Source organism: Balaenoptera physalus (assembly GCF_965194825.1).
Source record: "Balaenoptera physalus genome assembly, chromosome: 2".
NCBI classification, from domain to species: Eukaryota; Metazoa; Chordata; class Mammalia; order Artiodactyla; family Balaenopteridae; genus Balaenoptera; species Balaenoptera physalus.
Genome location: NC_138883.1, coordinates 87534538 through 87559793, shown reverse-complemented (window position 1 = coordinate 87559793; position 25256 = coordinate 87534538). Strand labels below are relative to the sequence as shown.

At 40.2% G+C, this 25256-nt stretch overlaps 1 protein-coding gene across 5 annotated transcripts in view; it reads left to right on the top strand.

Moving 5' to 3' along the window:
* Nucleotides 1–25256, top strand: part of FRMD5 (FERM domain containing 5) — a 410954-nt gene that overhangs the window by 46689 nt on the left and 339009 nt on the right. For 4 of the 5 annotated variants that reach the window (XM_082450108.1, XM_082450111.1, XM_082450107.1 and 1 more), the window contains exon 1: nt 7090–7352. The exons of the other annotated variant lie outside the window; for it this stretch is intronic. In XM_082450108.1, the coding sequence (XP_082306234.1) occupies nt 7251–7352 (102 nt within the window). In that variant the 5' untranslated portion in view covers nt 7090–7250. Of the gene's footprint in view, nt 1–7089; nt 7353–25256 lie in introns of those variants that run through there. 5 annotated transcript variants of the gene reach the window in all.

Sequence of the window (25256 nt, the reverse complement as noted above, 5' to 3'; positions counted from 1 at the left end):
CTGAACAATTAGCATGTGCACTGTGGAATGTTTATTCTTCCTTTGTCTGGTATTTGAACCTCTTTACGAAAACATCTTTGATTAGTAACTACTCCAAAACTAGTTGAGCTTGGATGACAAATTTCTGAGTAAGGACAGAAGAATTAGGCAGGGTCACAGATTTTCTATCCGTCAACCTAATTAACAATAACAACAAAAAATGCATTTACAAAGTCCAAAATTCACCAGCAGCTAAAACAAGGTAAAGAATGAAACCTTACACATAAAAGAAAAAAATTTTAAAGGTGACCAATAAGAGAAACAGTATTCTGGTTCAGTCAGGTGTGGCTACTCACCCTTCCCCTAATCCTCAGAAGCAGAATGAGAGGAAAAAAGGGTGGGGGATTTTTTTATTTTTATTTTTATTTTTTATTTATTTTTGGCTGCTTTGGGTCTTCATTGCTGTGCGCGGGCTTTCTCTAGTTGTGGCGAGGGGGGCTACTCTTTGTTGCGGTGCATGGGCTCTAGGCACGCGGGCTTCAGCAGTTGGGGCACGAGGGCTCAGTAGTTGTGGCTCGCGGGCTCTAGAGCGCAGGCTCAGTAGTTGTGGCGCACGGGCCCAGTTGCTCCGCGGCATGTGGGATCTTCCCGGCCCAGGGCTCGAACCCGTGTCCCCTGCATTGGCAGGCGGATTCCTGACCACTGCGCCACCAGGGAAGCCCGGATTTTTTAATTATTTTTTTTATTAGAGTATAGTTGACTTACAATGTTGTATTAGTTTCTGCTGTACAGCAAAGTGAATCAGTTATACATATACATATACCCACTCTTTTTTAGATTCTTTTCCCATATAGGTCATTACAGAGTACTGAATAGAGTTCCCTGTGCTATACAGTTAGTTCTTATTAGTTATCTATTTTATGTATAGTAGTGTGTATATGTCAATCCCAATCTCCCAATTTATCCTTCCACCCGAGGATGGGGGATTTGACAACATTCTGAGGTTCTCCCTCATGCCTTCACTAATGTGTGAAGAAGAATTCTTAGTGTGTAGATAAGCAACCTTGGGGAAGGTGGAGAAATGGGGGAATCTAAGAAAACTGTTTTAGAATGGAAGCCACCATAAACCACCATGGGACCTCAGCAGTGACAATAAGGGCCTCCAGAGCTTTCCACTTCCTCTTTCCACTTTCCAGCTCACCGGGCTGAGCACAAGGACTGATACAAATTACACAAGAGTGTAATATACCCCTGGCTGGTTAGATTGGGCTGGGTTTAGCCATTTACTGACTCTCACAAGAGAGCAGAAAAATAAGGGCAACACTCAGCACCAACTTCCCTCTTTTCTTCCCCTTATCCTGCATCTTCATGTTAGAGCAAATTGACTAGAAAACAACTCCAAACTGGGGGAAGAAAAACAGGCACATATCAGAGCAAGTTGAAAGTCTGAAGAGTCTGTCCATGCTGAGCATGAACTGGATGAAATATAAGGACATAACTACTATTCAAGCATGGTAGAAAGAAACATGATTTTTGAAAGAGAGGTGAAGAATCTAGTTTAGATGAAAACAGCTGTTAAAGAAAAAAACCAGAGCTGGATGGTAGTTAAAGTGTTTAAAAACAGATTTCATTCAGAAAAACTATTGTAATAAAGGAAAAGAGTCCTCAGTATAGAACTGGGCTCAATTCTGAATACAGCAAGGAAAAGTGGGAATTTATAGCTAAGGAGCAGGATGGGGATTGGGGGGTGGAGTTGGGGGTCAGTGAATGAGAAATTACTAAGAGGAAGCATCAGGCATAAGGGGAGATTCCAGCTAAACCAACCTAACAATATTCTTGCTGAAGGCAGGCCAAGGTGATCAGACATTATCTGGGGGATGATAGGTTATGAGAAATTTGGTAAGATGTTGAGGATGATTGGATATTGAATTTGGGGGATTCTGGCTAAACCGACTTAACAGGATTCTTGCTAAAATTAGGTATACAAAGACAGACAAAAGTCCAAAAGATGGAAAAAAGTCCAAAAGATGGAAAAAAGTCCAAAAGTCGAGGCCTGGTTAGGAAGGGGATCCATAAGGGCCAGACTAAAGTTTGGTCAAGGACAGACTCTTTGTTATAACCCAGAGAAAAGAAGCATATTCCTTAAGACTATTTTGTTCCATAGACTCAGTGAGAAATAATGTTCAATACAATAAGAGGTCCAAGATGAGATGTTAAACAACAGAATGATTGAGAACCAAAATAATATCATTGCAGATCATATAAATAAATTTCAACAGCAAGGAAGAAAATAAAATTGGCTGAATATCAGGTTAATAGCATGGAGGAAAGATTTGGGACAATCACAATGAATAAAGAGGGAAAAGGCATAGAGATTTAAGAATTTAAAAGAAATGAAAGATAGAGTCAAATATAATCCAATATTGGACTAATTGGTGTCCCAGAGGAAGAGAACTCAACAAATTAAAAAATAATAAGAGCTATTGTACCAAAAAACCCACCACCTTACACCAGGGAAAATTGATTTAGAACAATTAACATAGAGGTATATTCTGATTAAGTTCTTGAACTTCAGGGTTAACTATATAGAGCCTTCAGCCATCTTAGAAGAAAAGAAAATCATCTATAGTGGAAAAATTTTGACTCAACTCAGACTTCTCCATAGCAAATGTCAGGAAAGAAAAAGACATAGGAGCCATGGCTACAAAATTCTGAGAGAAGGAACGTGAACAAAATGTGAGCCACAAGTAGTATTTCTGTTCAAGTATTTGTTCAAGGCAACAGGCAGACAAAAAAAGAACTCAGGGAATGTGGCCATTAAGCATTCTTGAACAAACTACTTAGCAAAGAAATCCCAGCTATCAGGATGTGAATAAAAATAAAAAACCCAGAATGATGATGCTAGGATAAAAGGATTGGTGGTAAGCACTGAATCCATTTGAATACAGAAGTGAGACTAAACAACTAGAGTAAATATCGTTGCCAAAAGTTGTTAAACCCTGACAAAATAGAAATAATATAAGCCACAAAAATTGGATGTTGGAGTACAGAGGGTGGGAGGAAGTATAATAATGTTAATTATTTCATTTTCTGAGCAAGTAGTCAATTGACACTATTAATCAAGAAATATGGGCTATTCTGATTTCTTCTTGTTTATATATTTTCTTTGCCCATATTTTTGGGCTATTTCTTATATCTTTGCTGCCATTCCCCTTTATATCTTTTTTTTAAACCAATGTGCATTGAATATTAATCTACATAAACTGAATACTTAATAAATGTTGCTGAAGTAATTTTGCAGACTGCATGGGACTGTAAATTCTATGAGGATGGAGAATATGTTTTATTCATCTTTGAATTCTCTCAGTACCTGGCATAGGGACTTGCATATTGTAGATCACTAGTAAAATTTTTTGAATAAATGAATTAATTTGCTTTGTTTCATATACATTTTGTTGCTAGAACAATGGCTGGCTGGAAATATAAGGAAAATGAACTATAATTGGAGAATATGATAAAGCCTGTCACCCACATCTGAGAGACCTATTATAAATGCTTCTGATGCCTCATTAAAGACATTCTATTGTTTTCAGAATGCATTTTCCCCCCAGTAAATAATCTCCGTTTGCTCTAATTTAATCATTCATACAGCTATAGGAATGATCATTTCCAAACAAAGATCTGATCCTGTCACTTCTCTCCTTAAAAACCTCCCATGCTCCCCTACTGTCTGAAAAACAGAATCCAAATTCCTAAGCATGGCATTGAAGGTCATGCTTAGGAATTTGGATTGTGTGTAGAGCAGGAGCATGGCTTCCCCAGACATTGATGCAGAAGAGAACAGAACTGTTTCTTTTCTCTCTGTTGATTTAGACCATGTATGTGTCAATATATTGTTGTTTCTGTAGAGATGTGGATATCCTTGTTTGAGCCCATGCCCTTAGGAGAACAGATGCTGAGATCTAAAAGATATAGGAAAGCAAAGACAGGCATGATCCTTACAGTTTCCTGGAGAAACAATTATGCAAAGGTACTGAACTGGCTTTGGTGAGGTTCTACCTGTAAAGACTGAGGACCTACATGTAAAGACTGAATAACTCAATCTTTGTGAGAAATGTGCTGCTGTTGGACTGTTATGTTCTAAGGTGATAGCCCAGTTGGATCAGAGATCAAGGTCACACCCCTGGGGATGGAGGGTGGTGTTTCCTCTGAAGGAGTAGATATTCCCATGGTCAGTCATCCTAGGGAGAAGCTGCACCTGGGACAGAAAATGGGACTTTGAAAGTGGACCTTTAACTGGGTGAGGAGAGTTGTTTTCTTCTCTGAGCTTTACAGTGGTTGGGCCTGGATGCTCAAGACATGGTTAGGGGAACTCTTGATTGAGAGAGGAGATGTATGGACCCAGACATATGGACCCAGGCTGGAAACTCAACAGTAAGGCAGGCCTGATCTAGTCCATAAGGGCTTTGAGAGTAGCCATGTCATTCTTATGTTTGTGATGTCCTGGGGAAGAGAGGGCACTGCCCCTTCCTGCCAAATTCCAAGGCAATGCTGAAGATTGCATTGGCTGGAGAGAGTTCAGTGTCCCAGAACATCAGGGTATGGGGCATCTGAAGCAGAGGCAGGAATAGTTCAGTTATTTCAGGAATATGTGGGTGACAGCACCTCTCCTGGGGACTCCTCCATAGTAGAGAAGGGAGGGAAACTCTAAAGGGGGCTGGCTGACATCCTGATAACTTGGAAGATGGGAACTCAGAAGTATTGTAGTTGGGTTTTTTTGGGGGGGGGATTTTATTTTAAATATGACCTCCTTTATAGTCAAAAACTTGAATGCTATGACACTCTGATTCTCAAGGGCATATGAGGCCTTTTATTGAACAAATCCTTTCCATCTTGGGCCTCCTGTTCATTAGACTTGAGAAAACCAAAGGTAAACAAAGTATTCCTCCATTTGATTTTATATGAACCCTTTCTTTTTAGTTCCCCTTAGGCCTCTGTTCTCAAGTCTTACTGTAGAGGCATACAAGAAACCAGAAACTGATGGATTCTTGCTTTTCTTCCATTATTTGTCCATCCTCTGTTTTCTTTACAAAGTGTTCTGTTTCAGAGAGTAAGGGAGAGTTTTAAGTTTTTTCTGGATATTATGCATAAGCATGGATGAGTATCTGACTGGTCTTTCAATGAGGAGAACACCTAAGCTGACATGATTTTCTTAGGCTGAGCAGGAATGTTACTTGATGCATTGGCATAGCAGCCACAATCTTATCCCTGTTGATTGTATTTATGGTCATACTTTGAAAAAAGGCTGCATTCAGTTCTGTAGAGCTTTTCTGGATTCATGGTGCTTTGTCTTTTTATTCTGACAGCTGATTATTTGCATAACTTGTTAAAGAGGCCTCCCTATCATCACCTTACTGGCTTTCCTCTAGCTTTTTGGATATTTTTTCTTGCTCTCTTAGATTTTACATCAAATAGCAACTTTTCCTTCAACAAAAGTTCTGCCTGTCTGAAATCTTTCATCATCTTCTCCCAACTACACAACAAAGCTGAACTCTGTAGAATATCACTTTGACACATTAATAATTGTACTTGTCTCTAAGACCTTCCTGAAATTCTCTTAGTTTCTTCTCTTGGGGTTTAGATGCTGTACAATATCTATCAATTCCATTTACTTCATTTAAAAAGCATTTATTGAGTATTATGTTGCAGGCACCAGGCTACCTGCTGGAGCTACGAAATAGAGGAGCTCACATCTGGTTTTATGGCTAGAATACTTGGCTCACTGCTTCTAGTTTCTAAACTAACTCATCCAGGATTGCACTGAGAAGAAGAAACTCCTCTTACGGCTCCTGAATGCCATAAGGGAGAACGTAACTAATGAGGAGAGCAATCCAGGTTACTGAGGTGATAAGCAATCCAAGATACAAAGGGGGGCAGGGTGGGTCACATGCAAAAAAAAAAGGATAAATTCTGGAGTCCAAAGACACTAGGGAAGGAGCATACTTTAATGGTCGGGCTTTTTTTCTCGGTTAACATTGGGTTTTATTTTTGTTATGTTATACCTACAAACAACAGTGTAAATGAAAATAACAGGAAGTTATGTGTATTTCATTATTTTCAATGAATATATTTATTACAGCATTAACGTTCTTTGTTGATTTGATCCTTTTGTAACATTTCCTTCCATCAAAATTTTTTGAGGGAGAATACTGTCTCTTAGTGAAATTTTTATAAAGAACATGAAGTCTTTAGATATGAGGTCAGAGAAGGCAGGAGACAATTTTTTTTTCTTTGTGATGTATACCTCCTTACATACTCTGGCGTTTTGTTGAGGAAGTATGAAGACACGATAATTCTAGTTATAAAGGTGTAAGGAAAGGATTGATCGTTTCCTCTGTATTATACCGGCTGAAGGAGCACGTCTCAGTCTCTTCCTTTTGTCTTCTGAAAATAAAAGGAAGGAGGCAAAGGGTGTTTGAGTGGAGGGTTTTCTAGGGGTTAAACCCTTAAGTTTTCCTTAAGTAGCTCCTGTAAAACAGATGTTCTCCAAAATAAGAGGGGTGGAGCAGAGGAGACCGTCGGGCTGCCTTGGGATACAGCGCAGATGGGGGTAGCCGCCTGGTCCAGAGCCGAAGGTGCTTGCATTCTGCAGGTGCAGGGATTGTGAGCTCTCACCGCTCCGGCTCCCGAGAGGCGAGAACCGAGGCGTTGCAGAGTGTGGGACTTGGCCCCTGAAGCAGAGGCCAAATGTATTCCAAACAGCTGACATTGATCGAGCCGGGTGCCCACACCTGGCGCGGGGGCGGGGAAGTAGCAGCTACAGGAACCGCAGGGAGAAAAGGAGCCCCTCGTTTGGGACGCCAGAGGGCTGGTCCGGCTTGGCTCGGTCCGACTGCTTTCCCGTGATTGCTTCCCCAGCTTGTCCATCACCTCAGTGCCCTATTTCTATTGGCTCTACTGTCTGCCACTCGGTTCCGCCGCGCTGACCTCCATTGGGCCCCTCCGGCCGAGGCCCCGCCCCACGAGCAGGACACGGGCAGTAGGGCGCGGAGGAAAGAGAGCCGGGTGCTTGTTCTGGGCTGTGGGGAGGCGGTGGCGGAGAAGGAGGAGGAGAAGGAGGAGGAGCTGGGTCAGCAGGAGGCAGCGGCGGCGTCCGCGCTGGGGTGATGGTGCAGGTGCTTGGGGCCGGTGCGGAGCTGCCCGGCTGAGGGGCGCCTGGTCCGGGGTCCGCAGCGCCGCCGCGTCTCTCCCGGCGGCGGGCGGGCGGGAAGATGCTGAGCAGGTTGATGAGCGGCAGCAGCAGGAGCCTGGAGCGCGAGTACAGCTGCACCGTGCGGCTGCTGGACGACAGCGAGTATACCTGCACCATCCAGGTCAGTGCCGCGCCGCCCCGCCCGCGGGACCCCCTCGTCCCCCGAGTCTGGCCAACTTGGCCCGCGCCCGCGCGTCGCTCCAGACCCCAGCGCTTTGTCCACCCCTGGCTGCGGCGGACGGCCCCGGTGCAGGGCGCCTCTGCCTGAGCCCCAGTCCGGGGCTGGGCACTCGGAGCTCGGCGCTGCTGAGAGGCGAGTCCTCGCGTCCTGGACCCCCACCTCGTCCCCTGCCCTCTCGCGAGGTGAGGACGCTCTTCCCTGGCTCCTCGAACCCGCCGGTGTGGGGAGCACCTTCCTCGGGCGTCGGGAGGGAGGCTCTTTCCCCGGCCGCCCCGTCGGGGGGCGCAGGCTTTGACTCTCCGGCCCGGCAAGGACGGCTGGCGGCTTTTCTTACATGTCTTTGGCTGGAAGGATAATGGTGTATGTCATAATTTGCTCCCCCCGCCCAGCATTTGTGAGTCAGAGCTCTCAGAAGGTAGAATTGAACGCGTAGCCCATGCAGAGTGGCCTATTGAAGGGAGACCAGCCCTCCGGGCTTTAAAGACTTAGACCCCCCTCTGCCCTTTCGCTCCCCAAATCTTATTCAGTTGGGCAGTTCTGGGGGGCGTGAGGTAAAGATTTAGCAACAAGTCCCAGCGATTTGAGGGTTGGCGTTGGTGAGAATCGGCGACTTACAAAAAAACGCCAACAATACGATAAGGCTGCACAGCATTTCTTCAGAACCTGGTATTTTTGAAGGGATTTTTACAACCTCTCGCTGTGTGGCACGTCAGGAGTAGTAGTCTTTCCCAGGAATGCAGTCACAGCCCTCTTCCTCCTTTATAAAGTAAGAGATAGAAAACATTAACAATGCTCCGGTGTTTAGTTCACCAGCCAGGAGGATCCTGCGCTCACTGCCGAAAACTGCTTTCTGGAGAAGCAAATTGAGCTGGACCCGGAGGGTCTCACCTGATCCCTTGCCTTTGCAGCAAGAAACCCGAGAGGGCTTCTCACCTCAGATGTGGCAGACAAAAACTGTCGGCCGGGGTCCTACTCTCTTTGTCTCTTTCCCCGCCTCCCTCCCCCATTAATTTTTTTCGCTGACAATGCCCGATAGTGGAAAATAGCGGTAGGTGAGAAAGGCGCTGGATAGTATATGAGAGCAGCTGCTCTCTGCTGACTCCGTGCTCAGGTCAGCCTTCTCTCCACTTTCCTTATTCTCCCACCTCCAAAACCAGCTCTGGGCATGAGTGCTGACTGCTGCCAAAGATCTATGAGGGTAGAGAAAGAGAACAGAATCTCTTTTTCAGGCCACTTAAATACAGATTAAGCAGTCATAAAGATGCTAGCCATCAAGTGAAAGGATATTTGTAGTTGAATATGATATAGAGATGTTGTGTATTATTTCCTTACTGAATGAGTGTCATGCTGCTTTTTGTTTCTATTGTATCTTTATGTGTCATGTACAGTTTTTTTTGTTTTTTGGTGGGGGGCTCGGAGAAAACATGGATTGGGTAGACATCCTTACCATTTGAATACATTGTGCAGAGCTTTTAAAGTCTTTATTCTTTTGTTTTAAAATTTAAAGCATTTACACAATAGCATATCAAGGGCAGTGTGAGATTTAGACTTCATGAGTCCTAAAAATACTTTTGGGGTATATGGTGAAATAAAATTTTTGGGACAGATCATTAACTTTTGCCAAGATATAAAGTACAAATGAAACAATTCATGTCACCTCTCCATTTAGTGATAACCTTGTGGTTTTAAGGTATCACAGCAAGGCAACTAGTTATTTTTCCCAGATAGTGGAAAACCCAGTTGGCTTATTGGTATTATACTTGTGGGTGGTTTTTATTACTGTTGAAAAAATATTTTTAAGTTGAGCAGGACTTATTGGATTTATGCTTGCTATATGCTACTATGGTTGTATGTATTTTCCTGCTGGTCTTATTTTACATTATTACAATTTAATATGTTATAAAAATTTAGGCCACTTAAAAAAATTAAGCTTGGTGTAATATGACCATACTGTAGTAAGTGTTCACTATCTAGATATGTTAATGATTGTGCATTGTAATTCTTGCATGAAAGTTAAAAAACACAGGAATTCTAAAGTATATGTAATATTGTCATTCTTTGGCACTACTATTGTGAATTGCTTTTGTTTTTACCCATGTGAGGAAATGTGGAATGTAAGACAATATTTTATGTGAAATTAATATTTTGTGCATACACCTTTTTTTGAGCATTAGAGATTGAGCTTTTCTTAGCAACTTTTCCCTCTTGTATATTTCTATTGTGTGTGTGTGTGTGTGTTGGGGGGGGAGGGAGAGAGAGAGAGGGAGAGCGAGCACATATGCGCTTATTTGTCGGACACTGGGCACAGGGTCTTTTTAATCAGTATATGAGCTACTTATTGGGTTAAAGCACTATTTACAACATTTAGGAATTGCAGTACTGTATATTAAAAAAAACTGGTGATAATTTGACCTCCTTTTCCTAAAAGTGTTGTATGGCATATTTTTCTTTAAATAAGGTATTTATTTTAGAAAAATTTCAGTGCTTCTTGAGATCATCAGAGACCACTTAGGGTATTACAGAATCAGAAATGTATCACTGGGTTAGAGTCATAATAGCTACATTTGGTAAATTTCAGTTGTAGGAAATTCTGTCAAAGTGTTGGTCTAGCCTTTCATATTGCAGCAGTTATACTGATCTGGCATTTAGGATGTGATTATTAAGGTAATGAAAATGCCTTATATCTTCTCAATGAAGGTTGCCACAGTTACCAGACTGTTCTTTTATTCTTTCTGATATGCAAATGTAGTTGTAGGCCATGAGAAATGAAAGTATACATAGGAGGGTTGTAGTATAATTGCTCCCCTGTGAAGAACATTGTTAACAGCTCCCTGCCAGTTTTGAAGGTCATTGCCTCATAAATGCAGATCTGGTCCATATTTTTCACACATCTGTTTCATTTAAGCACATATTTATTTACTTATCACATTTACTACCTTACTTTGTTATTTTATTTGGGAGAAAATAGGAAAAATGAAAAGGCTACCTACTATCTTTGAACTCTCCGAATGGAGTCATTTAGGTGCTTAGGCATGTAATATCTAAAGAATAGATTTTTAACTATCTTTCAGGTTATAACAGCTTATAAAATATTAAGAATATATTGCAGAAATGCCAGTAGAAATATGTATTGAAAAATATATATTGCCAAATCAGAATATTAATCACTTTTTTTTGGTTATTGCTGAAAAGTAAAGCTACCCTAGAAATGAATTTGATTTTACTGGGAACACATTAAAATAACAACTGATTAAGCAACTAGGTTAGATTAGTTTTTGCAGTTAAATAAGGTACAACCATAAATGAAATGTGTGTGCAGAGGCAGTTCTAAAGTGGAACCAAGATGTGGATTTGATTGTGGCTCAGCCATTTAGTAACTGTGGGACGTGGAGTAAGGGAGAGAATATTGAGGGAGAGAACAAATGTATTGATCCTTGTACCTGCCAGGCACTTCACCTGTATTATTATCTCATTTACCTCACATCAGTGTTATGGATTGATTTTATACCCATTGTACCAGCTAAAGAAAATGGGATTGTGGATTGGTGGGAGAGCCTGTATTTGTCGAATGGCTAACTATGTACTAGGCTTTGTGCTAGGTGCTTTGCTTATACCTTACATCAGCCGTTGAGAGGTAGGTGGTATTATCCTCATTTTACAGATGAAAGATAGTCCCAGATGAAGGAACTTGCTCAAAGCTAGTAGGTGGCTGTACTGTATTTAAATCCCAGCCCTTTTGTCTCTAAATCCCACCTTCGTTCCCTCTATCCATTCTGACTCCTTAAGTTACTTCACCTGTCTGTACCTTAATTTCCTCGTCTATAAAATGGAAATTTAATACTTATTTCACAGTAAAGAGAAAGTTATTTGGTGATATCACTACAAATAATAAGGAACATTTAAATACTCTAATATACTGTACTTACATTGTGCCTTATTCTATCAGTTCAGAAATAGAATTGAGAAATGTTTTACTTTTTTAGAAAAATAATTGAACTTAAGCTGTACGTCCCCATAAAATGATTTCTGATTAATTTCAGTAAAATTGTGAAATCCAAGACTGGCATAACTGAAATCTTTATTAGAACTCTTCTTTAAAATCAAGAGTTCAGGTTTGCTTTCCTTCTATTCTACCAAGTCTTTGGCTTTAGAGAGGCATTTATTGCTTGGACCGTGATTTGTCTTTTCTAAGAACTTCTGCTTCTTGGTAAGTGGAATTCTTGGTTTCATTAATGCAAAAAGGATGTTCTTAGAGAATTAGGATAATTTTATTCACAGAGAAAAACACAAGGCTGTTGTATTTTCATGAATATTGGTTTTTAAAAACTTTATTTTAAAAAGTAATTATGCTGTCTCAGGATCTCTGTTACAATAGCAAGTCAGTTAGAATCTAATTCTTAAAACTAAGTTCCAAAATTAGCCTTCTAGGATCCTAAAAGCACTAGTATTCTGTTTCTTAATTTGTATATTAAAATATTTATTGTATAAAACTAATGCAAATCAGTCTTTTCAGTACAGAAGGTAAATTCTAGATGTGTATTTATGCTTTCATTCTTTTTCTTTTTGAAGAAGTCCTGTTTAAGAAGTGTCAGTGACATCCAAGAGAAACCTAGACGCAATCACTACAGCAGATTTTACTCAAGGGTATTTGTATGAATTTGCATTCTGTTAAATGCTTGGAATGAATATGCTAGATGAGGCAATTCAACATAGTGTACAGAGCATGTGATTTTGAGTCCTCTGTTTATACATTGTCCAGAGACTCGTGTATCATGTCTGTGATATTAATATCATATTTAAAAAAGGAAATGTTTGCCAAAATAAAATCAGACAACCTGAAGGCAAAAAACAGTCATTTTTCATATGCTTGTAGTGTTTTATGTATAATTCTTAAAATGTGTAATCCAAAATAAGTAGCAAGGCATTAGCTTTAGAGGCAATTTACCAATGATATAATAATTACTATATTAAAATATTTTGGATTATTTTAGGAACTTTATTTTCTGATAGATTATACTTTAGAATTTATAAAAGAGAGAGTAAGAGGAAGCTATAAATCTTAAACCCTAAGAATTACAGCACCCAGTTCAGTGCCTTACCTAGTTCAGTAAATATTTTTTCTGATTTGTTTGTGCTACATGATTGCTGTGTTAACTACAACACTTTAAAATTTCTTCTGCCTGAAAACAATAAACATTTTGTAACAATTGTATAACCCTTTTTGTAGTTTCATCCCATCCCATTTCAAACCATTTTGCTGTGTAGCCCCTCTCTCTGGTGAGAAGTACAGTATGTAAATGTGGTATTTTATGAAGCCTGCTAACTTTTTGCAGTTATCCTTTGTTGAATTAGTGGAGCTTCAGCCCACAGCTCCTATGATTTTTTTCGTTTGTCTGGTAGGATTTCAAGCCTTTCAGGTGCCCTCACTTCCACCATCTCTGCAGGTTTAGAAGGCTTACAGCAAATGAATCCTGTGTAGTACAGTGCTTCATGGAGCGTTAGAGGTCTGGCAGAATTAGGGTATTGAGCATACGGTTCACCACAGCCACAGAACCCTCCTGCACTCCTTTCCTCCAAGTCAGTACTACATAAAGCAGCTTACTCACAGCCTCATTTTCTAACCTGTTGTCTGGACAGGAAGTGAACCATGCTTCCCAATCTGCTTCTAATTATGTCTTTTATTTTATTATTTTTAAAAATAAATTTATTTATTTGTTTTTATTTTTGGCTGTGTCGGGTCTTCATTGCTGTGCTTGGGCTTTCTCTAGCTGCAGAGAGCGGGGGCTACTCTTCGTTGTGGTGCACAGGCTTCTTATTGTGGTGGCTTCTCTTGTTGTGGCTCACGGGCTCTAGGTGCACGGGCTTCAGTAGTTGTGGCTCGTGGGCTCTAGAGTGCAGGCTCAGTAATTGTGGCTCACGGGCTCTAGGCGCGGGGGCTTCAGTAGTTGTGGCACACGGGCTCAGTAGTTGTGGCTCGCGAGCTCTAGAGCACAGGCTCAGTAGTTGTGGCACACGAGCTTAGTTGCTCCACGGCATGTGGGATCTTCCCGGGCCAGGGATTGAACCTGTGTCCCCTGCATTGGCAGGTGGATTCTTTCTTTCTTTTTTTTTAACATCTTTATTGGAGTATACTTGCTTTACAATGGTGTGTTAGTTTCTGCTGTATAACAAAGTGAATCAGCTATACATATACATATATCCCCATATCCCCTCCCTCTTGCGTCTCTCTCCCACCCTCCCTATCCCACCCCTCTAGTGGTCACAAATCATGGCAGGTGGATTCTTAACCACTGTGCCACCAGGGAAGCCATATGTCTATTTTAAGTTGAATTCATCTTCTCTCTGATAGCCTCATCTGTAACCTTCTGTTGGACTCTGCAGATCCTGTTTCTTGGAGCAGCCTCCTGTGGGTCACTGTTCCTCAGCTGTGCCTAGCCAGAGCTTGTACAAGAGATGTGAATATCATGGAGGATTGGCAACAAGCTTATAGCTTCTGTATCTCACCTACATGGTGCTCAGGGAGGAGGGTGCTGCTCTCCAGGAGGCCCAGTGGCAGTTGTTGCCCCTCTGTTTTATGGCCTTGATCCTTGGGGCTCAAGCCAACCACCTGAATGGTTTTCTTATGCAGCTGAGAAATTTGGAGAGTACTGAAGCATCTTCATCCTATGCTGTACGGTGAGTGGTATTTCCCCTAAGAAAGCAAAACACCTTGTCATACGTCCATCCTAGCCATTGAAGCAGGCCTTCTGTTCCTTTAAGACCCTAGGCCCTGGTGGCCAATATAACTTTTGAAGCTTTTACAAACATTTTACATATAGTAGAGCCAAAGATAGACTAGGGAGAGCAGTTTCTCTGGGAGGATAATCCTCAGATTTAAATTACGGACCTCTTGCCTCCCAAGGCCATCACGTGACGCTCATTACTGTTGTCAATATTTTGAACAAGATAGGCCCCTGTATTGGTCTTTCACCAATTATAATTACTGTTTCTAAGGATGGTGTTTTACTCTGTGGTCTTTCCAGCTTAATTGCATCATATCCTAGATTTGGAAGGTAGGAACTTGTAAGGAATCTTAGGTTCAAATTCTCTAGGCTTTCGCTTGCTACTGTCAGAGTAAACATCAACTTGTGTGAATCAAGTCCTCTAAGGAGATCCTTCCGTGCCATGCTCATACAGGCAAAATAATTGGGCCACATGCTTGGCAACCACTGAGTTTGTGTACAATAGCTCCATTCACTTGTCTACAGAAAACACCCCTTTGACAGTGATTATAGCTTTCATCCCCCTCCCCTACTTCTGACTCCCTGCATTACCATGACCTCATCTGTTGGTCTGTATTTAGAGGCACTCTGGACCACTCCAGAAATGCTTTGGGACTTGTTCTTGTATGTTAAAGATCATTTCAAGTTAGGCAACCACTGCCCACCAGGGGAAGCCATTCAGGATCAGGACCAAACCTAGCTATTCTTATGCCTTATTTGAGCCATCTTACTGTGTCACAACTCAGGGGTTTTCTTCCTTTTGTAGAAATTGTGAACCTTGTTAAAAGCTAGGAGAATAGAGTGGGTGGGTTAAACCTTCTCCGTGGTTTAAAAGTGTGGTTCCTGGATGAGCAGCATTAGTTTCACCTGGGTACTCGTTAGAAATGCAGATTCTTGTCCCCACTGCAGACCTAGCAAATCGGAAAGTTGGGGCCTGGAACTCATCAGTTTAAGTCTTTCAGCTGAGTCTTACGCTTGCTGAGGTTTGAGAATAGCTACTACTTGGCCACACAGATATTTAGTAGATAACATTGATGAGTATTGTTGATTGACTGGATATAAAAAATGAGGGAGAAGGAGAAGCCAAGAGTGAATCTCATGTTTCTAACTTTTGATTTATTTCTGAATGGCCTTAACTGATTCTATACCCTTAAAAGGTAAAAAGTTATTTGCAGATATGCATATCTGTCTTCAAGTGGGCAGGATTCTAAAGATGGTTCATAATTCCAATTTGATGCTCTTATATTTATTGGTTAGTTTTATTTTTTGTCTTTCCTGACCTACAAACAATATGATTATTTCATATTTGTATACTGTTTTTCAAAGAAATCTTCACAACTTAAAGCACAGGGGAATAGGAGGAGTAAAGCTCCCTGTCGTCCAAGGACTTACAACCTAGAGAGGGATTATAAACATGTAAATAGCAAACTATAAAACATCACAGAATTCAGGGCTAGGACAAGGTGATATGCTGTGGCAGTGCGCATGTGGGGGACTTGAAATTAAATATTTCTCAAAGGAGGTGAGATTTGAACTAGGTCATGAAAGATTGCCAAAAGCAGAAAATGGGCTGTGCGGATGAGTAAAGGGCATTCCAGGCTAAGGTAACAGCAGGTTACTTCTAGGTAGAAAAGCTAAAAATGTAAAGCCAAGTATACTTAGTCTTTCCTTTACTATGTTGATTTGACTTACTCTGGTACAGTTGAGTCAAACGACAGAAATCTACTTGCCTAGGAAAAATTACTGTCAGCAAATTTCAATCATTCTTGACATGCTCAGAGGAATCAGTCTAAACTAAAAATAAATGCATAAAGCTGGCAATGAATTAAATCTAATTCCAAAACTGTGTAACACAAATTAAGATTCTTCACAAAGCAATGGCATCATATAAAGAAAAAGTAGATTGGGATATCAATCTTAATTCTGTGACTGCAGCAACTAAGTATGAATTTTATTTTCAAGAGACGTCATGTCTGGCATCAGTTTAGTTATCTGACAAAAAAAGAGGGTATCAAATTCCAACATTCAGCTGTTGTTTGAAAATCCTTTGACTGATACAGTGTAGCCTAGATTGTGCATTAACAGTTAGGAAATGTAACCCATGGAGCCCTAAAAGGCACTTTTCAGCATCTCTATTCCCAAACCTAAGTGGCCACCCAAAATAGCTTTTCTGGAGGAGAGAGGAGTGCTTCCCTGGATTCTCCTGTGAGCCGCTGCCTGCTGGCTCCAAAGTTCCCAGCCCTACACAGGGTGCACTTTTAGCACTCAACACAGTGCCAGGCTGGAGCTCTGGGGATGGGAACCTCCAAGAAAGCACTGTTTGGCATTTGGGCAATCAATGTTCGGCAGAATGCCAATGCTAATAGGTTATTTTGCTCTGGAAGAGGAGAATAAGGAAGGATAGTCTAAAGACTGATGAATAGGGGAATGACTGACAATACAAGCACTCCATTTTGTTGGCGAGTTTAAGGAGGCTTGCTGTGAAATGGTATTATGGGAGCCAGTTAAATTAGCAAAGGCCCACAGGCCCAAGGCCTGAAAGAAATAGTGGTACCTCAAAACAGCATGCCCTAGGGCACACTCAAATGTCTGGCCACTTTCATTGAATTTGTGGTAGGAAAGAGCCAAATCATTAGGAATCTTCTCAGTCTGGTACTCCATCCAGGCACTGCATAATCAGGCAAATTATCCTTTGCCTCTAGGCAGGTGCACAGCCTTATTTCTCTATAGCTTGATTTAACTCAAGGGCCTCTAGTCTGGATCCTAGCCTAATTCTGAGGACACCTAAGTGGAAGAGTTGGCTTCAGGAGTCCCAGAGGATTCCAGATACTCTAGTGAGGAGGTGCTACTAAGATTCTTGTTTTGTCAAACATGAGCCAAGCAGGTAAGAACATTGATCACAACACAAGGAAGCAGAATTAATCAATTCACCTAAGGATCTCAAGTACTTCTAGGGGATAATTGAGGCTGGAGAAGGCATCCAGCCTGCCCTCTTTCAGATTTTTGCCTCTAGAAAAATCTAAAAGCCCCTGGAGTTATTACGGAATTGCAGGTTTGTAGGTCCGGAGGACCTATGGACTGGCAATGATGCGTGGGATGTTATAAGACATGTTGAACCTACAATTTCACAGTATGCACTCATCTGTACAACAGAACATCCCATCAGCTCTTTGGGAGGCCACTCAGGAAATTTGGCTGTTGAGAGATAAAAATCTGATCTAAACAGAAGGTAGTTCCAGTACTACAGTGCAGCTTCTTCAATCTATGTCCAGTTTCAGGTTCTGGTACATGTGAAGTAGGTTAAAAACAAAAGTGAATGAGAGTTTGCTTGGTATAGCTGTAGGACATAAGTTACTGAGCTAACTATTGTAATGTCAGATTTTATAAGCAGAATAGCTAATCAACACTTTCTTTGCTTATTTTTAAATACACCTTGGATAATTTAGACAAGCTTGTTTAAATGAATACCCATAGTACAGAAAGCACATCTAGGAATTGTCTTCTAATAATTTTTATGGTAAAGGAGAACACATATTACCTGTATTCCAATTTTTGATTTTGGGTATACTAGACAGTCTGATTATTCTAAGGAGACAGATAGAATGCTATTATATTGTCTTGCTGCAAATTAGATCTTTTAGTGTGCCATTATAAAATATTATGGACTATTCCTACTAATAATGTATCTCATATAAGATACCTTTAGCTTCTGGTCAAAAGAAAATGACAAAAGAAGTAGAAAAACTTTACTTTCTCTTCTTGGTTTCCACAATTTTATTTCCTACCATCTTTTCTGACATGATACCTCTTCTGTCCATCTCTTATTATGTCCTCTGTTTTATGCTGATTTATACTTTGGGCCATTGATTTAATACAGTCTCTTATCACCACTTCTAACTGGCATCACTGCCAAGTTATACCTTTGCTTATGGTCAAATTCTTTGTGTGGTGGCCACACCTTCTGTTGGTGGGGGGAGATGTTAAAAAAAGATACAATCATAGTGTATGTATATATACACTGAGGCATAATGTGATCCATATTCTTTAATTTCATTATTTAACACAAAAGTGTTATATATTTTAGTTAATTGGAATTTGAGACAATACAAACAAATGAAAGTCTGTATTGTATAAAATGGTATCTTGAGGCTGGGCTGAGTATTGTCTGTTTAGAGTTTCCTATTAACGTTTTTGCAGTTTTTTATACTTAATGGATTAATAGACCTAATGAGACTCTATGTTTACTGTGACTTCAGGTCTGATTCTTAGGGACTGGATGGACATGGTAGGGCTGCCCATGACCAGGAAAGTCTTTACTCTGGACAGCTAAAGTCAGTGAAACTGGATGGAGAGTTAAAATAGTTGACTAAAGGAAGAAACAAAAGATTAAAACCAGAGAAACAGTAGGGATAGAACAAGATGAGCCTTAAGCAGAAATACCTGGTCAGAATTTGGAGGGAGAATCTGGGGAAGAAAGTTGGGGATAATGAAAGAATATTGAAGAGCTGTGGGTTGGCCAAAAAGTTCGTTTGGGTTTTTTCTGTAACATCTTACGGAAAAACCCAAATGAACTTTTTGGCCAACCCGATATTATTTGTTGTTGCAGCTGAATGTGATAGAAGAGGCTTAATGGTTTAAATGAGGCCTCTGGGCTTGGCCCCCATGTGGGGGTGATGTTTAAAATATTCAACAATCAATGAGTCATGGTGAATACCTACCTCACTGACCAAGACTCTGCCAGAGAGCACTGAAGTTGGGTCTAGCGCCCTCTGCCGCGCCAGACACTAAATATTTAGTGCTGAATCATGGGAGGTGGGGTTGGGGTTGGTCCCAGGGAAGAAGGGAGAAGCCTCTCAGGGCAGAGGCTATTTGCCAACTGATAGAGATTTCAACATTTTAATGACCGGCATGGTCTTATCGATAGCACACCAAGCTGAATTCACTCCTCACTCCCTCAGGCTTCTTCTGTTAGGTGGGATGAGATGGGAACTTCCAAGAGGCCACAAGAGCTCAGGTGTTTCTGAGGTAAGATAGGGATCTGGATGAGTTCAGTATTCTTTGGACTCTAGCCTCAGTGATGGCAGGAATCAGAGCTCCTACATTGCCTTCCCTGGCTCTCCATTTGTGCTTGCCAGATATGGGGTCCTAAAGGTCTAAGTTTTACCCTCCTGCGGAGTGGTGAACCAATTCCGACCTTTCTCATGCTTCCAAAATGCAACTCTGATCATTTTCTTTTTAAAATCCTTCAAGCTTTTCCCATTGCCTGCTGGCTTACAGCCTTTCAGCTTGGCATAGGAGGTCTTCCATCATCTCTGCTGCCTCCCTTCCAGCCTTGTCTCCTATCATCCTCCATATGCATTTTCTCCTGCTGCATGAATCATCAGCCTCTCATTACCTCCTTATTCCAGGGTAGACTCACTCCCCAGTGTTGCTGGGCAGTGCCTTGGGGGACCTTACTGTAGCACTTACCACATTGAAATGTAAATGTTCACTCACATGTCTTCCTCTCACTAGACTGTGAACTGTTGGAAGGGCACAGATTATATCTTTGTACAGTTAGTAGGTAAGGTCTCATGTTGGGGCCCAGCAAATGTTGATAATAGATGTGCATGAATGAAAATGGTATCTCTGATAAAGGGGATTATTAATAATGCAAATGTAAGGTTACCTCTGACTTGAACTAAATAGATTTTTAAAAATGAACAGGGATTTCCCTGGTGGTGCAGTGGTTAAGAATCCTGCCAACGCAGGGGACGCGGGGGTGAGCCCTGGTCCGGGAAGGTCCCACCTGTGGCAGAGAGAAACTGAGCTCGTGCGCTGCAACTACTTAGCCTGTGCTCTGGAGCCCGCGAGCCACAACTGCTGAGCCCGCGTGCTGTAACTGCTGAAGCCTGCGGGCCTAGAGCCTGTGCTTCTCAACAAGAGAAGCCACCACAATGAGAAGCCCGTGCACCACAAAGAAGAGTAGCCCCCACTCGCCGTAACTAGAGAAAGCCCGCACGCAGCAATGAAGACCCAATGCAGCCAAAAATAAAATAAACAAATAAATTTATTAAAAAAAAAAAAGAACATATCAGATTTTCTGGTCTTTAGAGATACGTTATGGTGACTTCAAAAGGTGGTGATTTAGTGGTGATGGTTGCACAACTCTAGGAATATACTAAAAACCTCTGAATTGTACACTTTAAAATGGTAATCTTATGTTGTGAATTTTATCTCAATTCACACGTCAATTTCTTGGTTTTGACAATGTACTGTAGTTATATAAGTCACCACTGGGGGAAGCTGGGCAAAGGACACATGTGACATCTTTAAACTATCTTTACAATTTTTCTCTTATTATAATAAAAAGTTTTAAAGAGTGATTAAATTAGTTTTCCTGAGCAAATATGTTTATTATTTAGTTAGGATTTCTGGTTTAGAATGACTATAGAAAGTTTTCTTACTTGATTAGGATCCAGTTACTCTACAAAATTATGTAGGATTATTTATAAGTAGATAGATACATTTTGACATATGATACTTGAAAATACAGTAAGTTCAATTATATTCTAATAAGATAAATTAAGGGTTTAGAAATATCTCAGTAGTCTTTTTTGCATCCTTTTTTTCTATGATTTTCTGTTCCTCTCCTTATAATGTTTCCCTGAGATAATTAATTACAATTAAAAGAATGTACTGACAAATTATGCATATCATAACATGGTGCCATTCTTATGTGTTAGAGAGTTATGTAATGACCGTGTTATGTATCTTAATTGTAATATGTGTTAATTGATCCATTTAAAAATTTATTGAGTACTTAACTGTGTTTCTGGGCTCTGTGATAAGCACTTTATATGCATTTTTTCATTTAATCCTGCCTCTTTAATAGAAAATATTATTGCCCCTAGTTACAGATGAGTACAATAAGGCTTAGAGATGTTAAATAGCTCCCCCAATGTTACACAGCTAGTCAGTGTGGGAGCTGGGATTTGAACATAGGTCTCTGACCTCAGAGTTGTTCTTACACACTGCTCTGTGATGAAGCAGGCAGCATAGTCCAGTGGGGAAAACACTGATGTTGGGGAGTCAGGGGACCTGTGTTAAATGCCTGACTCTGACTGGTTAACTTTGAGGCCTTGAGCAGGTAACTTAAGCTTTAAGATGCAACTTAGCCTCTCATCTGCATAATGAGGAGGCTCAAATAGAAGACCACTCAAGTCTCTTTTAGCACAGACATTTGTCCATGACTCAGTAGTGTTTTTCTTTGTGTTCCCTCTGTGAAGGATATTCTTTTTTTTTTTTTTTTTTTAACATCTTTATTGAAGTATAATTGCCTTACAATGGTGTGTTAGCTTCTGCTTTATAACAAAGTGAATCAGTTATACATATACAATATGTTCCCATTTCTCTTCCCTCTTGCATCTCCCTCCCTCCCACCCTCCCAATCCCATCCCTCTAGGTGGTCACAAAGCACCGAGCTGATCTCCCTGTGCTATGCGGCTGCTTCCCACTAGTTATCTATTTTACATTTGGTAGTGTATATATGTCCATGACACTCTCTTACCCTGTCACATCTCACCCCACCCCCTCCCCATATCCTCAAGTCCATTCTCTAGTAGGTCTGTGTCTTTATTCCCGTCTTGCCACTAGGTTCTTCATGGCCTTTTTTTTTTTTTCCCTTAGATTCCGTATATATGTGTTAGCATACTGTATTTGTTTTTCTCTTTCTGACTTACTTCACTCTGTATGACAGACTCTAACTCCATCCACCTCATTACAAATACCTCCATTTCATTTCTTTTTAAGGCTGAGTAATATTCCATTGTATATATGTGCCACATCTTCTTTATCCATTCATCTGTCGATGGACATTTAGATTGCTTCCATGCCCTGGCTATTGTAAATAGAGCTGCAATGAACATTTTGGTACATGACTCTTTTTGACCTATGGTTTTCTCAGGGTATATGCCCAGTAGTGGGATTGCTGGGTTGTATGGTAGTTCTATTTGTAGTTTTTTAAGGAACCTCCATACTGTTCTCCATAGTGGCTGTATCAATTTACATTCCCACCAACAGTGCAAGAGTGTTCCCTTTCCTCCACACCCTCTCCAGCATTTATTGTTTCTAGATTTTTTGATGATGGCCATTCTGACCGGTGTGAGATGATATCTCATTGTAGTTTTGATTTGCATTTCTCTAATGATTAATGATGTTGAGCATTCTTTCATGTGTCTGTAGGCCATCTGTATATCTTCTTTGGAGAAATGTCTATTTAGGTCTTCGGCCCATTTTTGGATTGGGTTGTTCGTTTTTTTGTTATTGAGCTGCATGAGCTGCTTGTAAATCTTGGAGATTAATCCTTTGTCAGTTGCTTCATTTGCAAATATTTTCTCCCATTCTGAGGGTTGTCTTTTGGTCTTGTTTATGGTTTCCTTTGCTGTGCAAAAGCTTTGAAGTTTCATTAGGTCCCATTTGTTTATTTGTGTTCTTATTTCCATTTCTCTGGGAGCTGGGTCAAAAAGAATCTTGCTGTGATGTATGTCATAGAGTGTTCTGCCTATGTTTTCCTCTAAGAGTTTGATAGTGTCTGCCCTTACACTTAGGTCTTTAATCCATTTTGAGTTTATTTTTGTGCATGGTGTCAGGGAGTGTTCTAATTTCATACTTTTACATGTACCTGTCCAATTTTCCCAGCACCACTTATTGAAGAGGCTGTCTTTTCTCCACTGTATATGCTTGCCTCCTTTATCAAAAATAAGGTGCCCATATGTGTGTGGGTTTATCTCTGGGCTTTCTATCCTGTTCCATTGATCTATATTTCTGTTTTTGTTCCAATACCAAACTGTCTTGATTACTGAAGCTTTGTAATATAGTCTGAAGTCAGGGAGCCTGATTCCCCCAGCTCCATTTTTCGTTCTCAAGATTGCTTTGGCTATTCGGGGTCTTTTGTGTTTCCATACAAATTGTGAAATTTTTTGTTCTAGTTCTGTGAAAAATGCCATTGGTAGTTTGATAGGGATTGCATTGAATCTGTAGATTGCTTTGGGTAGTAGAGTCATTTTCACAATGTTGATTCTTCCAATCCAGGAACATGGTATATCTCTCCATCTATTTGTATCATCTTTAATTTCTTTCATCAGTGTCTTATAATTTTCTGCATACAGGTCTTTTGTCTCCTTAGGTAGGTTTATTCCTAGATATTTTATTCTTTTTGTTGCAATGGTAAATGGGAGTGTTTTCTTAATTTCACTTTCAGATTTTTCGTCATTAGTGTATAGAAATGCAAGAGATTTCTGTGCATTAATTTTGTATCCTGCTACTTTACCAAATTCATTGATTAGCTCTAGGAGTTTTCTGGTAGCATCTTTAGGATTCTCTATGTATAGTATCATGTCATCTGCAAATAGTGACAGCTTTACTTCTTCTTTTCCGATTTGGATTCCTTTTATTTCTTTGTCTTCTCTGATTGCTGTGGCTAACACTTCCAAAACTATGTTGAATAATAGTGGTGAGAGTGGGCAACCTTGTCTTGTTCCTGATCTTAGTGGAAATGGTTTCAGTTTTTCACCATTGAGGACAATGTTGGCTGTGGGTTTGTCATATATGGCCTTTATTATGTTGAGGAAAGTTCCCTCTATGCCTACTTTCTGCAGGGCTTTTATCATAAATGGGTGTTGAATTTTGTCGAAAGCTTTCTCTGCATCTATTGAGATGATCATATGGTTTTTCTCCTTCAATTTGTTAATATGATGTATCACATTGATTGATTTGCGTATATTGAAGAATCCTTGCATTCCTGGGATAAACCCCACTTGATCATGGTGTATGATCCTTCTAATGTGCTGTTGGATTCTGTTTGCTAGTATTTTGTTGAGGATTTTTGCATCTATGTTCATCAGTGATATTGGCCTGTCGTTTTCTTTCTTTGTGACATCTTTGTCTGGCTTTGGTATCAGGGTGATGGTGGCCTCGTAGAATGAGTTTGGGAGTGTTCCTCCCTCTGCAATATTTTGGAAGAGTTTGAGAAGGATAGGTGTTAGCTCTTCTCTAAATGTTTGATAGAATTCACCTGTGAAGCCATCTGGTCCTGGGCTTTTGTTTGTTGGAAGGTTTTTAATCACAGTTTCAATTTCAGTGCTTGTGATTGGTCTGTTCATATTTTCTATTTCTTCCTGGTTCAGTCTCGGCAGTTTGTGCATTTCTAAGAATCTGTCCATTTCTTCCAGGTTGTCCATTTTATTGGCATAGAGTTGCTTGTAGTAATCTCTCATGATCTTTTGTATTTCTGCAGTGTCAGTGGTTACTTCTCCTTTTTCATTTCTAATTCTATTTTTTTTTTTTTTCAGATCATTCTGATCTTTTTTTTTTTTTCACACACACACACTGTATTTTATTTTTACAAGAGATAAATAGACTGACACCAAGCATTGTACATGGATGACCACAACAAAAGCAACAATGATTGCAATTACCAAACATGAAACACACTCATACTATGTCATAATATTGACATTCAGTCCAGTAATCCTCCACTGTAACAGCTCCTTTACTTTGCAGTGAAAATTGATTTGTATATTCTTTGCCTCTGAGTCCTTGTGGGATTTTTTTTTTTTTTAATTCAGACAGAAAGTCACAAAAATTATACTCATCCTCAGCAGTTCACTCAGTCCCATGTAATTAATTGTTTTTTTTCATCTTGATCTTTTGTTAGCACTTTTATGAGTTCATCAGTTTTTCATCAGAGTTCTGAAAATGCTTATTCATTCAGTTCAGCAGTACAGTCAGTTACCAGAAACCTGTACTTGTCAGAGTCTTTTCCATGAATTTCTTGAAGATGAAACCCTTTTATAGGAACATATTTGCAAAATCATCAGAGTATACCCAGAACTGTCTGTAAATGACAAAAGACTTAAAAATGACCACGGTAAAAGATTTGATGAAAGTTCATAATAATGCAGTTGACAAGAAAATTAGTTATTTCTGAGATATACATTTTAAAGTAATAACTAGGATTATTACTTATAACATTATACCAGAACATATAAGATTTTTAGAAATTTCATGTAATGTCTGAAACATTTATATTAACATATTTCCA